The 14,170-nt window shown below is 45.1% G+C and overlaps 6 protein-coding genes across 6 annotated transcripts; 2 read left to right on the forward strand and 4 right to left on the reverse strand.

Moving 5' to 3' along the window:
* Positions 1-431: 431 nt before the first annotated feature.
* On the reverse strand, positions 432-1,535 carry BGW36DRAFT_285720 (uncharacterized protein; the record flags this gene model as incomplete). Its single annotated transcript, XM_046210347.1, has 2 exons — positions 432-1,137; positions 1,201-1,535. The coding sequence occupies 2 exons, from the start codon at positions 1,533-1,535 to the stop codon at positions 432-434; spliced, it is 1,041 nt and encodes a 346-aa protein (XP_046077324.1).
* A 691-nt stretch (positions 1,536-2,226) lies between these two features.
* BGW36DRAFT_353154 (putative monooxygenase) lies at positions 2,227-4,193 on the forward strand (the record flags this gene model as incomplete). The annotated part of the gene is made up of 4 exons (XM_046213403.1): positions 2,227-2,269; positions 2,334-3,192; positions 3,264-3,894; positions 3,972-4,193. The coding sequence occupies 4 exons, from the start codon at positions 2,227-2,229 to the stop codon at positions 4,191-4,193; spliced, it is 1,755 nt and encodes a 584-aa protein (XP_046077325.1).
* A 1,008-nt stretch (positions 4,194-5,201) lies between these two features.
* On the reverse strand, positions 5,202-7,182 carry BGW36DRAFT_434289 (6-hydroxy-D-nicotine oxidase; the record flags this gene model as incomplete). Its single annotated transcript, XM_046221390.1, has 6 exons — positions 5,202-5,428; positions 5,522-5,639; positions 5,708-5,919; positions 5,986-6,829; positions 6,926-7,010; positions 7,072-7,182. The coding sequence occupies 6 exons, from the start codon at positions 7,180-7,182 to the stop codon at positions 5,284-5,286; spliced, it is 1,515 nt and encodes a 504-aa protein (XP_046077326.1). The 3' UTR covers positions 5,202-5,283.
* Positions 7,183-8,115: 933 nt separating this feature from the next.
* BGW36DRAFT_353156 (uncharacterized protein) lies at positions 8,116-9,038 on the reverse strand (the record flags this gene model as incomplete). The annotated part of the gene is made up of 2 exons (XM_046213404.1): positions 8,116-8,683; positions 8,758-9,038. The coding sequence occupies 2 exons, from the start codon at positions 9,036-9,038 to the stop codon at positions 8,116-8,118; spliced, it is 849 nt and encodes a 282-aa protein (XP_046077327.1).
* A 262-nt stretch (positions 9,039-9,300) lies between these two features.
* BGW36DRAFT_434291 (FAD binding domain-containing protein) lies at positions 9,301-11,243 on the forward strand (the record flags this gene model as incomplete). Its single annotated transcript, XM_046221391.1, has 4 exons — positions 9,301-9,865; positions 9,922-10,193; positions 10,293-10,660; positions 10,731-11,243. Exons 1-4 carry the CDS (start codon positions 9,564-9,566, stop codon positions 11,241-11,243), a joined length of 1,455 nt encoding a protein of 484 aa, XP_046077328.1. The 5' UTR covers positions 9,301-9,563.
* A 619-nt stretch (positions 11,244-11,862) lies between these two features.
* On the reverse strand, positions 11,863-13,753 carry BGW36DRAFT_284996 (major facilitator superfamily domain-containing protein; the record flags this gene model as incomplete). The annotated part of the gene is made up of 4 exons (XM_046210282.1): positions 11,863-12,915; positions 12,988-13,132; positions 13,182-13,340; positions 13,395-13,753. 4 exons carry the CDS (start codon positions 13,751-13,753, stop codon positions 11,863-11,865), a joined length of 1,716 nt encoding a protein of 571 aa, XP_046077329.1.
* Between the last annotated feature and the right edge of the window lie 417 nt (positions 13,754-14,170).

Below are 14,170 nucleotides of genomic sequence, written 5' to 3' on the forward strand. Positions count from 1 at the left end.
GGTATGAGGGTTTCCACCCTTGATGTTCTAGAGAATTCTGGATCAGCCTAGCATATACTGCTTTCAGGAGCAGAAACGTGAAGTTTCATTTGAAAGACGATCTTTTGGGATTCTGGAAGCTCTTGAAATTACATGATAAAATAAAAGCATACTCGTCTACACATCGAACAACCTCGATATGAAGAAAGTTAACAGATACACCCCTATCATGTAGATACATTATTAGAGGTTTACAGCGAGTCGTAGAGATATCACCTGAAAAGTGCAAAAGAAATTCTTCATTATATCGACCAAATTCTTTCTGTCCTAAGTTGTGTCTCGATGATATGATTGTTGAACTAAATGAAATTTCAAAATTGACATTACTGCTTTCTTAATAGAGGCCAGCACGATTGACTTTCAAACATCATTTCTATATAGTCAACCACCACTCATAGAATCCAGTCCTCGCGTAGTCGTAAACCCCAAGACACACAGGCTCCAGGCCCCACTGCCAGTGTGGAGAGAATAATCAAAAACATAGTGGACCCCTTTTCAAACGCTGTCTTCATGTTTAGATATGGCTTGAGGGAAAGGTAAAGCCATATAGCGGAGGAGATGTTAATAATGATAAAATCGTATTTGATAAACAATAACGACCCTTCTCGTATAGTCCACTCGCTGTCGGGCACGACGTCTGATGGGGAAGGAAAATAGACCTTATACCACGTTACAGCGGGATCATTTGAAAAAATAGACGTAAGCAGGGAGTATATGTGCCCGGTTGCTGAAAATACTGCCGAGAAAAGATATGCTCGGCGAAGAAGAATTTTCTCCTCGTCTCGTCCAGCTCCGGGTTTGGATGCCATAAATAAAGGGATGACCGTCTGCAAAACCGCTGCAATCAGAGGTGTGATCTGGAATAGAGCGGCGATAGTCTGGTTGTCTTCAGCAGAACGAGGTACTTCAATCGGTGGAAGTACGAAAATTGCTGGAAGAAATAGTGCAACAATCGAAGTGAAAAGGAACGCTTTGGCATGTTTTAACCGCGGCACTTGTTTCTTGTGCGAATTTTTTCCGATCAGGTTTACATAGTAGTAAATAGGCAGGATGAAGCCAGCGCCAATTCCGTTCCACAAAAGAGGCCATAGTGAGGATCTAAAGGAGATTGTTAGAGGTCTTCACTTCATAGATATAAACATGTTTGAGATATAAACATACAGAACAATTCTCAATGGCCCGGCGCCATTACGGACACTTTCTACGATGACCCATAGTCCGGCAGTTTGCAATGTAGAGACCACATCAATCATCACAAGGCGACATGCGACATCGCCACCGCCTGTCAATGAATCGGTAAAGGCGACAAGCGTTGAAATTGAGCTATCAACGACGGGAATGCCAACATAAGATGTCTTCAGCGGTCTGCCATTGGGGTACTCTCCTATCTTCGATACTAGGTCAAGAGCGTCTATAGTACCGTTCTGTGCCATCACGACCCAGAGAAGATAGAAGCCTATCACACTCAAAATGGGAAAAACACTGCGTAGCTCCATTTTCGTTGCGAGGACTCTCTCCTAGGATGGGTTCTAATTTCGAGTGAATGTTGATCAAGCCTTTCGTAAGTAAATATTTTATGAAAGTAAGGATAACTAGTGAGTTATTCGTATGACGGGGATGATAAAAGATTGATCAGTGTCAGTACGGACTGAGAATATGTATACGTACAATCGTATAATCCACTAATCGTTTTGAAGTCCGGTCTAAGAGGCAACCCAAACTATTCGTGGTCTTCAGAAAACGTTAGGGCTTCTCAGAACTAAACCCGCGGCACTTCATGCAGGGCGGACATCTAAGGCCGCGACGGTCATCCCGTTCAGATGACAACTCGACACGACGGCCCGCATTTGCGCCTTCTCATCCTCCCAATGCGTGAACGGTTGCCTTGTTCTCGGGCTTGGGGCTAATAGCTGGAGGCTTGCATTATGTCGAAATTGAAATATTTACCCATCGGAGCCAATGCGGCCCGTTTTATTCCCTCTCTCTTCGCTTGGTGTTTTTCTGTCTTTTCTTATTGCTGTACTTTTTTAAGAAAGATAAGTGTAGTCAGATAGCGTACACTCACGTAAACTTGTGCAGTTTAGTGCTGCGTAAGAGTTGTATCTTGCTGGCAGATCTCCCCTTCTTCCTGAATGACCAGGACCAGCCAAGCAGTAAGATAGCGACGGAAAAAAAAAAGATAGAGAGATGAAGGACAAGGAGAGCTATGACGTTATAATTATTGGAGCAGGTATGCATGCTAATATTCCTATGGACTAGGGGAAAAGATGTTGATAAATTTTGATGTTGCGTAGGCTGGTACGGGCTTATTGCGGCCACGACCTATCTTCGACTCGCCCCAGACACAAACATGCTCATCGTTGATAATGGCAAGTCAATTGGTGGTGTATGGAGCAAAGAAAGGATATACCCCAATCTCTTTGCCCAAGTAGGTCATGGCCTATTTGAGTACTCCTTCTACCCTATGAAGAAAGAAGGCCTCACGCCAGATCGCTATATCTCGGGCAATACTATTCACAACTATCTTTATTCTTTTGCCAAAGATTATGACTTGGTGCGTCGAACTCGTCTGGAAACAACCGTGACCAATGTAGAGAAGATGGTCAGTGGAAGTTGGCGGCTTGATATCCTCGGTGACAAGCCCCTATGGGCCTCCAAACTCATCGTTGCCACTGGAGTATCTTCAGAACCGTATATTCCAACCTGGCCAAAAGAAGGCTTTTCGAAGCCTATAATCCACTCGGCTCAAACAGGAACATCACTAGATGAGCTTCACAGTCTGGCTGTTAAGCGAGTTGTGGTTCTTGGAGCTGCCAAATCCGCGTACGACACTGTTTTTCTGCTACTCAAAGCAGGCAAGAAAGTTGACTGGATAATCCGAGACGAAGGCTCTGGACCTCTGGCAATTATGCCACCTCGATTACTTGGTATTTTCAACACTGTTGATTTGATGGGTACTCGAGCCCTTGCTGCATTTAGTCCGGCGATCTTGGGTACTAGAGGGGCCTGGTATCAACTTCTTCATCAGAATAGTATTGGGAGATTCATTACCATGAAGTTTTGGAATGTCTTGACTGCGGTGGCTGAGTACCAAGCTGGGTATCACAAGAGCTCCAATGCAGAGAAATTACGGCCCATACCAAAGGGATACGGGTGAGTGATGATATCAGGGAGTTCAAATTGATTGATGCAATGCTGATCGGGTATTCTTTTTATTCTTTCAGAATATTTTGGGCAAATTCTGGTCTCGGTTTAGCTAGTGTTCCTGATTTCTGGAAGACATTCCATGCTGGCGGTGCTACAGTCCACCGAACTGAAATTGCATCATATTCAGACGGAAACAAAGTTAACCTAAAAAACGGAACATCGCTTGAAACCGACTTTGTAGTTCTGTGCACTGGATGGACGGATGCTCTCGGCCCATTTAAACAGGATCTGCGTGTTCAATTTGGCCTACCATCTGACCAGGACTTCAATTCCAAGTGGCAGAAACTAGATGATCAAGCGGAGGAGACCGTCAATAAGGCTCTTCCAATTCTCACTAACCCGCCGGATACTTTCGTGCCGTCTGCTTCCCAGAGACGACCGTGGAGATTGTATCGGAGGCTTATTTCTCCTCGCATGGCTGCACAGGGAGATCGCTCGATATTCTTCCCGGGACAGATACACTCGGTCTACACGCCACTCGTGGCTGAAATTCAAGCTCTATGGGGTGTTTCCTTCTTACTCAATCAACTCGAAATCCCTGACCAAAGAGAAATGGAAGAGGAGGTTGCGGTGTGGAATGCATGGACTCGGAAGCGGTATCTGGAACAAGGAAGGAAACATGCATACTCCATCTACGACTACCTTGCTGTAGGTTCTCTTTAAGCAATTAATTATTATATGCAAACGGTGCACTGACTAACGGATTCATGGTATCTTGCTCGCAGTATGTCGACACACTAGCCCGCGATCTTGGTATCAACCCGAACCGTAAGTGTAATCCAATTGCTGAAATGTTCTCGACATATGTGCCTAGCGACTACAAGGGACTTATTGATGAGTATCTTCACACCCAAGAAAAGAAAAGGCTCAAGCTTTTCAAGACTGGTGTAAGAGCAAATGGCCACACAAATGGCCATACGAATGGACACGCCAATGGATACCACTAGCTTTTCCATAGGAATGGAGTAGTTGAAGGAATTTTCATCAATCCAAACTCGAATTTCGAAAAATGTTTCCCGCGTTCTTTTCTATGTTAGATTCCGCGAGAATAATACACGATACAACGAAAATCCTATGATAAAAAAAAACGTAGACATCTATCATTTCAAGAATAGTACGAGCCGCTACCTACGATTATAGTCACGTATTTGATTACATATTTCAGAATATTGACTCAACGAGCTTACGGCTGGCCTTCCTCTCTTCCTTGTCGCCCCACGCTTTGGCTTGTACCAGTGTATCTACGACAGCGAGGCCGCTGTCACAGTCATCACTGCAGGAGTTGCAGGTGAGGATGAAGCTGGGCATAACAGGACACGGTGGGGAATGAGTGAATGATGACTACACGGACTTTCTACAGCGATCGGTCAAAAATTTGGGTCATTAATACTAGTTTCTTACTCAGCTTCGGATTCTCCTTTCCAACTTCCATCTATTGGCGAGGACAAGGTGTTACCATTAGTGATTAGGCAGCACTAGCAGGGAGAACAGAGGCCTAGGCCCGATGCCATGCTATACAAGTACAATACAACACAGGCTTTACAGGGCCTTCTAAGATATTCTTACAGGGATGACTATTTATTGACCCCTCTTATGAGCTGAAAGCACTCTCATAATTGAGAAACTTGAGCCTGGACGTCAGCCCTATAAAATGACGGCTGTGAGATAATTGGTGGAAATTTGAGATGAACATCGGGCATCATCTGATGGAAGATCGTCGAATATCTGGTATTATGCACAAGTATATAAAATACATACATATATAGATATATTTCATGTTTCTAAGAGACGTATCTTTTAATGTTAAAAGGAATATAGATAGCAGGGATACACTACACACTTGTGTTTACCCAAGTTATACAGGCAACATTACACGGAAGGATAAATACGGTCGTATTGTTTCAGGAAAAAAATAGCCAAAGAGTAGTGAATTGATTGCTCTATTAGTGAACTGGCAAGAAAATATCCAAAAAAGCCCATTGACTACTCGGACATCATAACCGACACATGCGAGTGGGTCAAGCTATAGGATGGTAACTAATTCAGTTTGAACCCTCCTGGAACAAGGCGCTGGAAAACGCCTTTGGGATCGTAGCGCTTGCTGACTTTTTTCATGAAGCCCAAAGATGAGTATCCGTAGCTAGGGAAGACTTCTTGGCCGAGACCAGCATAGTTCCACATTCTATCAATGAACAGATTAGCAAATGTATACTTGGGGTGTATTTTCTTTGCATTTTGACGTGTGTGGATAGATAAAGGGAGAGAAGGTACTAACATGTATGGATTGAGAAGTCCACGAGACTTGGACTCTTCCTGAAGAGTAGCGAAAATGGAATTAAAAGAATTGACAATAGTTTCATTGTAAGTTTCCAAAGTCAGTCCAAAATATAGAACTGTCACGATGAGAATCGCATGTCAGTATTAGGTATGAAATAATGTTGCTTAAGTTGAGTATACGTACTAGAAAGAACATCATCTGTTCCAGCAAGGCCAAGTGAATTGGATCCCTTTTCAACACCGGCTTCCATCATGCGTGGAGTCAGAGGCATATTGCAGTGGAGAAGAGTCAATCCGGTGACATTCTCAATAGACCGACCCCATTCGAGGAATGAATACCACACACGGGCATATTCTTCCCGATTTGCGGTGATGGTATAAGTGCGTTGTTCCTGGCTAAATCGATGGTTAGTTTTAAAAGCTCTGATTAAAAAGTGAAAGAGAAAAGCGAATGATACTTACAAAGAGCCGTCACCCTGGTTTGCGTTGAATTCCTTTGCAAGCGCTGCATATGAAGCTTGACGGACGGTATCGGACGAAGCAGTCATATTGTACCATCCAGCCATGATAGGTGGCAAGGCACTACTATTGTGAGCGTTGTAATATACTGGCGTCGATGTCAACACTTCATCCGTGTCTCCCAGATACAGAATAGCAGGCAATGCATGAGTCTTGACGTCAACTACTGCTTGTCTGACACTGTAGTCATATGTAAGATCTAGCCATTTTTCAGTCTGGTTCTCTGGAGTCTGTATCTGACCACCAACAACCGGTCCGCCCTGGTAGAGGTATAGGTCATAGCGCGTAACAACACCAAAGTTGTTACCGCCGCCTTTCAGAGAACGGAAAAGATCCGGGTGGCTGGTTTGAGAGGCCTCTAGGATAGTTCCATCAGCGAGGATCACTTCGTAGGTTTTCACGTTATCCACTGCAAAGCCGTTCTCGTTACTCAAGAACGAAAAGCCCGCACCAAGGGCGAGACCGGTGCCGACTGGATAGTAACGGCCGCACATCGGTACCACTGAGTATTGATCGCAGTATGCGTAGACATCCCCCCAAACTGCCCCGGGTTGGACAGAGACGAACTGAGCGCCCTCTTTATCAGTGTGGATACTGACATTTTTCATGTTTGTAAAAGTAATGAGAATTCCATCATCAATATTTGCTGCACCCGGGACAGCGGAATGACCGCCACCTCGAATAGCGAACTCGCATTCGTTGTCTGCGAAAAGCTTGACTGCCTTGGCGACATCTTTTGCTTGTGTCGGCTCAAAGATACAGCTTGGGGAGAGCCATTCGGAAGTCGCTAGATAATATTAGAAATCTAGACTTGACCCAAACATAATTTGTGCTTCTCTTCCTATTCCTATATAATTGGAACGAGGACTGGAGTGTTACATACACCAGAAATTCTGATCCTCAGTAGTGTAGGCTGTAGTTCCATTTTGAGCCACTTTACTTGGGAAGGCTTTTGTCAAAAGATTACACTAAGTAGAACAATACGTTAGCAATGCAACTACAATCAGTTTGAAAATTGACACAGCGTACACATTGTGCCCCTTTTTGCGCTGCGCTGATTATGTGTTGTGCAGCCGCCAATCCGGACAACGACGACAAGCCGACTGCAGTTAGGCAGATCGAGGAAATGGAAACCACCATTGTAAAGAATAAAAAGCACTCCCCCTGAGGGATCGGTTCAATTGCAGATTATTTCTCTCCCAGGGCAATAAGAAAGAAAGTCCTTGTTTTTCTGACCATGGGGCCGGTGAAGGTACTGGTTAATATATCAAGGCACTACAAACATACACTATCCTGATTCAGCCTTAGATTCTATAATTAAAATATTTCAGAAGCTGAAAAAGATCCCTTGGCTTTCAATTTCCGCACGAGTTCCGTAACTATTTTCATAATTCTTGTTAACTAAGGTGCGTCGCGGACCCCCAGGCATACACGCGGGCCGAGCCACCGAGCCACATGGCAGCTTACGAGGCAGTTTTCCCATGCTTCGCCGAAAATTTTGTTCTGGAAATACGAGGAGAAGGAAAAAGAAAGTTCTATTACGATAAATCATAGTAGTCCGTCTTTCGACGGAATGTAGCTGACCTGTTTCTTCTACGGTGACTGGATACTTATTCCACCTGACTTTGCCGAATGAAATTGATCATGAAAGTTGTAATATTCTCCTCGAATTCAATGTTTACGTACATTATAATCTCTTTCCCCGGGACTGTCTTTCGAGACTTGACCAATCATTCCCCTTTTAAGAGCAAGGATAAGGAATGTAGTGTGACCTGACCCCTTGTGTGACATATTAATGGTAAGCGTGCCTGGAGTGTTAGTTATTTAAATTTAAATCCAAAGTATTTTCGTCAAGCCATTGAAATTTATATGAGCCATGTGTGATTAGGGAAGAACATTCAATATCCTTGATCGCTCATGCTGTTAGTTTAGATTGAGAAACACATCAACTGCAAGCATACACATTATTAGGTTTATTCTTGGCTCATTCACAGCTTCAATTTATTGTCTCTAAATTTCTTGTCTGCATGTATCGCTAAACTGGCGATTTGTGTGACACATGAATTTATGAATTTATGCTGCAATGTCTGTGGTAACAGCTAAGTCTTTCCACTCATCCAACTCTTTCTTCTTGTCCTCCAACACTTCAGTGATCATGGCGATAGCATCAGACCCGATAGCCAATCTGGCGGGCAATTTCTTGCCAGCGCAACGGCCAGTTCCAGTCAAAGCCTCGACAATCAACTGAGCACCCTTGGTTGGATCGCCGGGCTGCTGGTGATCATACATGGAAAACATATCCTTAAAGGGCTTGATAACTGGCTCAAGATCCGGAATACTGTTCTTGGGCGACACCTTGTGGCCGCCAGAAAGGAAGTCGGTACGGAAATACCCAGGTTCGATAGCGACGACGGTGATTCCAAGCGGCTCGACTTCCTTCTTCAGAGCCTCTGTGATGCCAATCAGGGCAAATTTGGTCGAGCAGTACATGCCGCAGTTAATTCCACCGCGCCAGCCAGCGATAGAGCCCATGTTGGCAATCACGCCGGATTTCTTGGCGCGCATGTATGGAAGAACAGCGCGAGTGACCGCCAACTGGCCGAAAACATTGGTGTTGAAGTGATCGCGGGCTTCCTCGTCACTACATGGAATTTATATTTTCTGATCAGGCCAACTTCCCCAGTTATTGGATTCATCACGGTTGGGCTATTTTACCTTACTTCCTCGATGCCTCCTTCCAAGATATATCCGGCGTTGTTCACGAGGATGTCTATAGAGCCGTACTTGTTCACAGCGTCGGCCACGACAGCGTCGATATCCTTCTGAGAGGAGTTTACATCCAGAGATACAGTGTATACCCCGCTCTGGGCCAAATCGGCCAGTTTGGAAGCGTCGCGGGAGGTTGCGATGACATTATCACCCACTCCAAGAGCGGCCTTGGTAATAGCTTTTCCGAAGCCGGAGGAGCATCCAGTGATGAACCAGGTGCGCGCCATATTTTGTTCTTCTCTCTTTTATTTGCTTTTTAGTGCGAGATGATAGAGGCGAGAGGGAATATTATCGGGTGATAAGACGCGGCCAAGCGATATATAAGTGACTGCCGAGGGGGACAGGAAAACAATGCGTTAGTGTAAATCGAGGGGCAGCCTTTATGGCCGCGCACCACGAAGAATGGCACAGAGCACAATTCTCGGGCTGGAGTGGACGCAACATGCATGCTGTTACACGATAGGAAGAGGGCGCTGACAACAAGGAGGACCCTGTCACGGACGGTCTCGGGCGGGCCGAATGCCCGGCGAGGCGGCCCAGCGGTCCGTCTGGTTGGAGGGTGGTCCAATTGTATATCCAATTTGGGCAATGCTTACACCTGTGGTATAGTATAATAGTGAAGCGGTAGAAAGCTGTTTATAGAGGTGGACGGCCGGTTGAGGGAGTAGCTCTGTGAATTATTGTTTCTTTATGAGCCCAGGTTTTACTCTTTTGGGCTTGTTATACTGTTAGATGCTAGTGTAACTGCAAGGATGACGACTGAGAAGAACGGCTTTAGGGTTATCGTGGCCGGCGGTGGCATTGCCGGACTGGCCATGTCCCATGCCCTGCAGCTGGCAAACATCGATCATGTCGTATTGGAAGCATACGGAGATGTTCGTTCGCATGTCGGTGCTAGTATTGGGCTATGGCCCAATGGTATCCGGGTCCTCGAGCAGATGGGCTGTTGGAAAGATATCAAAAACCATTGCGCGCCAATGGTGGACAGCTACAACCGTCTACCTGATGGCCGGGCAATCAGTGTCAGTCGACTTGCCGACATGATCAAAGTTCGGTAAGGGATAGTGAAGGAATGGTTATCGACTAAGAAAAGCTAACTTGAATTCATAGTCATGGATACGACTTTGTCGTTTTGGAGCGTCAGTTGGTTGTCTCGTCTTTGTATGATAACCTTCCGGACAAGTCCAGAATATTAGTGAACAAAAGAGTCTCTGGAGTCACCGAGACCGAGGATGGTGTTGAAGTCCACACTGAAGATGGGGCGAAGTACGAGGGAGATATTGTTGTCGGCTGTGATGGTGTCAACAGCACTGTTCGAGACATTATGTGGGCCAATGCCAACAGAGCGATTCCCGGTTATATCTCGGCGGCAGAGAAAAGATGTAAGTTCATCGGAGAAGAGACAAGGCAAAAAAAATAAATAAATAAATAAAATAAAAAAGCTGTTCATGACCGTGGATATATCGCTGACATAAATACAGCCCTCGCCACTACCTACGCTTGCCTGATTGGCTTTGCTCCAGATATGCCAGGAATGAGCTGTGGTGATTGCCATACCGTCCACAATCAGGGATTTTCTTTCCTCGTTATCACTCAGCCAGGACGAACATTCTTCTTTGTTTTTATCAAACTGCCCAAGGTCATTCACTGGCCAGATAGACCACGCTTTACTGCCGAAGACGCCGAGAAAGAGGCAGCAAAGCTGTCCAATCTACCCATCAGCGATACTGTTCTTTTCGGAGAACTATGGCAGAAGCGTATTCGCGGTCAACTGATCGCGTTGGAAGAGGTTGTCTTTGACCACTGGCATTTTGGTCGAATTGCCATTTTGGGCGATTCAGCGCATAAGGTATGCCATAGGAAACATCGGTTTAAGGAAAGAAAAAAACACATGACTGATAGCTAAAATCTGCCTACAGCTAACGATTAACCTGGCATTTGGTGGAAACTCCGCCTTGGAAAGTACCGCCGCTCTAGTAAATAAGCTCAATCGCGAACTCAAAGCCAATCCAAACCAGAAGATGAGCAAAGAAACCCTTTCAAGAATCTTTGAAGAGTACCAAGAGCTCCGAAAGCCACGCATGAAAAAGGTTCTCAACCTCGCATACCAATTGACTCGCTTGCAAGCCTGGGACGGGTGGTTCATGAAATTCGTCCAGCGATTTGTAATTCCCTGGGTGGGCGATGAGCGTGTCGCTGACCACTTTGCCGATCTCGTCAAGGGGGGTATTAAGTTGGATTACGTGCCTCTTCCAAACCAGCCGCTTGGAACAGTCGCGTGGGATGACGACCCTAAGAAGGAAGCTTCGCTTCCTGTTTCGAAGAAATCGTCGTCTTTGGGTCTTTGGGCTTTGGGTCTTATTCTGAGCTTGAATGCGTCTTATTATCTTGTTTCACTGCTTCGTAGTCAATATGCGGTCCAGCCGGTATGAGGTCGAAGTATTGTTTGTTTTGAGATCCTGTTAGATTGAAGTTGTCACTCATGGATATGAATTTACTGTGTTTCAAGTTGCTATCTTCGTGTTACAATCTTTATGTGACGGTATGAGATGTGAAATTATGAGCCCAATAGTTAACTATACAACTTCGGCTAGATTATATGAATTATTATCAACTCTGGACATTAAATGTAAGAGGCTGTCTTACCGTCTAATTAAAAGAAATAGTTTCACGAGTTTGATTCGTAGGTAATATCAGCCACCTGCAAAAAGTAGTGTGCTTAGGCTGCAAGATTTCGGTAGAAACAAGTGTATTTACCTCGTCTATAATATAATCGTCCTATATGAGCCGGAAAGGAAAGTTTATAGCTGAGCCCGGACCGCAAAAAGGAAGTTCGGCAATTTTGTTCCAACTATTCATACTGACCATGCATTCACTAATCAACAATTGAAAGTTGAGAGCCACTATATGTACTTAAATCTATTGCAACGGCTCTGATGAATCCGAATTTTCTTTATCATCCCATGTTATGTGGCCTCAATAATAGCAATACCAGTTTTTAACTACAATCAAAGAGCAATCCAAGTATCATTGAACGATAAACTCTCCATTTTAGCCGCCAGCGTTAGCCGTCATGTAAAGTTTCTCACGGGGTAGCAAAATAGAGCAGACAATTCCTAGGGCCCCAGCACTTATAACCATAATGTAGACCTGACTGATGGCATCAACGATCCCTTCAATAACTTGAGCCCGGACCTCTGGGGATGTGTTATCGAACACAATGCTTTTAGTGCCTGAAATAGCACCGTGGATATCAGCGGAAGTAAACCCCATTCCCACAGTGGCAGTCTGAATACGCTGATATGCGATATTTTGAAAGACGGTTCCTGATATAGATAGAGCGATTGTCACACCACCAATCTGAGCAGAGTTTATAAAACTGACTGTATCGGCTGTGCGTGCTGGACCGACCTTGGCCGGGGCAATTGAATATGCAGCTTGAATCGTCAGGCCACAGCCAATAGCGAGAAGTACACTATATCCGTATATCGCACCGTTGCCCGTGTGGCTATTCACCAAGGCATGCATCAACGCGGAGCCAATTGTGATTAGGACAGTGCCTACTCCAAACCACGGCATATACCATCCTGACCTGGGCATGATGATTCCGTTCATCAACACAGCCAGTACAAATAGGAAAATAAATGGGAGCAGCCGTACAGCCGACGTAATGCCGTTTTCTCCATGAACGAATTGAAAATAAAGCGGGATGTAATATACGGTCACGAAGACAGCAGTCGCAGAACAAGCCGTTAATACATAGAGAAGTATCATTATGCGTCTCCTTAGAAACTCCACCGGGAAGATGCGGCTTTCTTCCGTGGTTAGAATTGCAAATGTCTGCTGCAAAATGAAAGCGATCAAGATGACCCCGAACGCCACGAAGGTTCCAATGGTACCACCGGCGTTCCATGCCCATGTGGCTCCTCCGAACGTCAGAGCGATAACAAAAGTGGCGTAGACAGCGGCGTTGAGAATAGCGCCAATCCAATCCATTTCACGAAGTTTGGCACTCAATGGTTTGGTAGGCTGGGGATCGAACGATGGTAAGAAGGCGTAAGCAGGTAGTAACGCTCCGAAGCAGACGAGATTGATATAAAAAGCCTGTGTTATCAAGTAAATTTCTTCTATCTTCTGTAACTTGACATAATAAAAAAAAAGAAACATATGACTTACCCATCTCCAGGTTGCAGAACTATCTGCAAATGCGCCGCCAATTATGGGCCCTAAAATACAACCCACACCCCAGAACAGGGCGATCAAGCCCATATATAGCGCTTTCTCCCTATTGGTCGTAAAAATAGCCACGGTATTGAGACCCCTATTCATTGATCAGCGAGATCAATATCTAAGAACCGGATGTAACATACCCAAGATACATTCCAGCACCACCAAGACCTGCCCAAATACGGCCAAAAACCAAAGCGTTCATGTTTGGAGCTGCTCCACAAAGAGCGCTTCCTGCTTCGAAGAGAACAATAAATCCGAAATAAAGGTATCTCAAATTGAAAATCCCGTAGGCCTTCCCTCTAGTGCATCCTGTTAGCGGCCATGGCTGTTGTGATTTAACCGACGACACTTACAAAGACATAATTATAGCAATCGATCCCAGCGAGAAACCAGTTCCTAGCCAGGCAAGCTTCTGTACACTTCCGAAATCTTCAACTGCATTCGCTTGGATACTTGCCGCGATTGTTGTGTCGAGTCCGTAGAGAATGGAGGTTCCGTAAACGGCTGTGCAGATCGCAAACCATCGCCACCCTTGAATAGGTCTTTTTTCCTGCTCTGAAGTATTCTCATTGTCTTTTGTTTCCGGGGCTTCATTAGCTAGACTCAGGGATGAATTCTGGCTGTTCTTGGACTCGGTTGGATCCCCCTTTTCTGTCACTTGTGTGGAAGACGTTACGTCCGAGGACTCCCACAGTGCAGCAGGTGTAGACATGACTTGAGAATATCATATGCAATAGTATAAAGAGATATATGAGGCAGTTTTTGTGTATTCAAAAATGGATTGAGGAGTTAAACTCTCGTCTCTTTCTGTAAAACCTGTGGAATTGACTAGACTAGGATATGTTGATCGACGGATAGGGGGGCACTCAGCAAATCACTTTTTCACCGAAATAATGGGAGATACTAAATGATTGGTCGGGAGCACAATATCCAAGTCACATCAAAGACCTTTCGGCCCTATCATCGAGCCAAATATTAACCCTAAACGGAGGCTCGGGGAAAGGCGGGCCGCGCTCAATGCAGATTGCTTACAGGGCGGGCCGCAATTATCAGGTAGTGCTAAGAATACCGCGCTGTGATACCGATGGCGATGGTATTGGCTTTCTTCACGGTTCAAAAAAATGATGGT

Source organism: Talaromyces proteolyticus (assembly GCF_021365285.1).
Source record: "Talaromyces proteolyticus strain PMI_201 chromosome Unknown BGW36scaffold_1, whole genome shotgun sequence".
Classification (NCBI taxonomy): Eukaryota; Fungi; Ascomycota; class Eurotiomycetes; order Eurotiales; family Trichocomaceae; genus Talaromyces; species Talaromyces proteolyticus.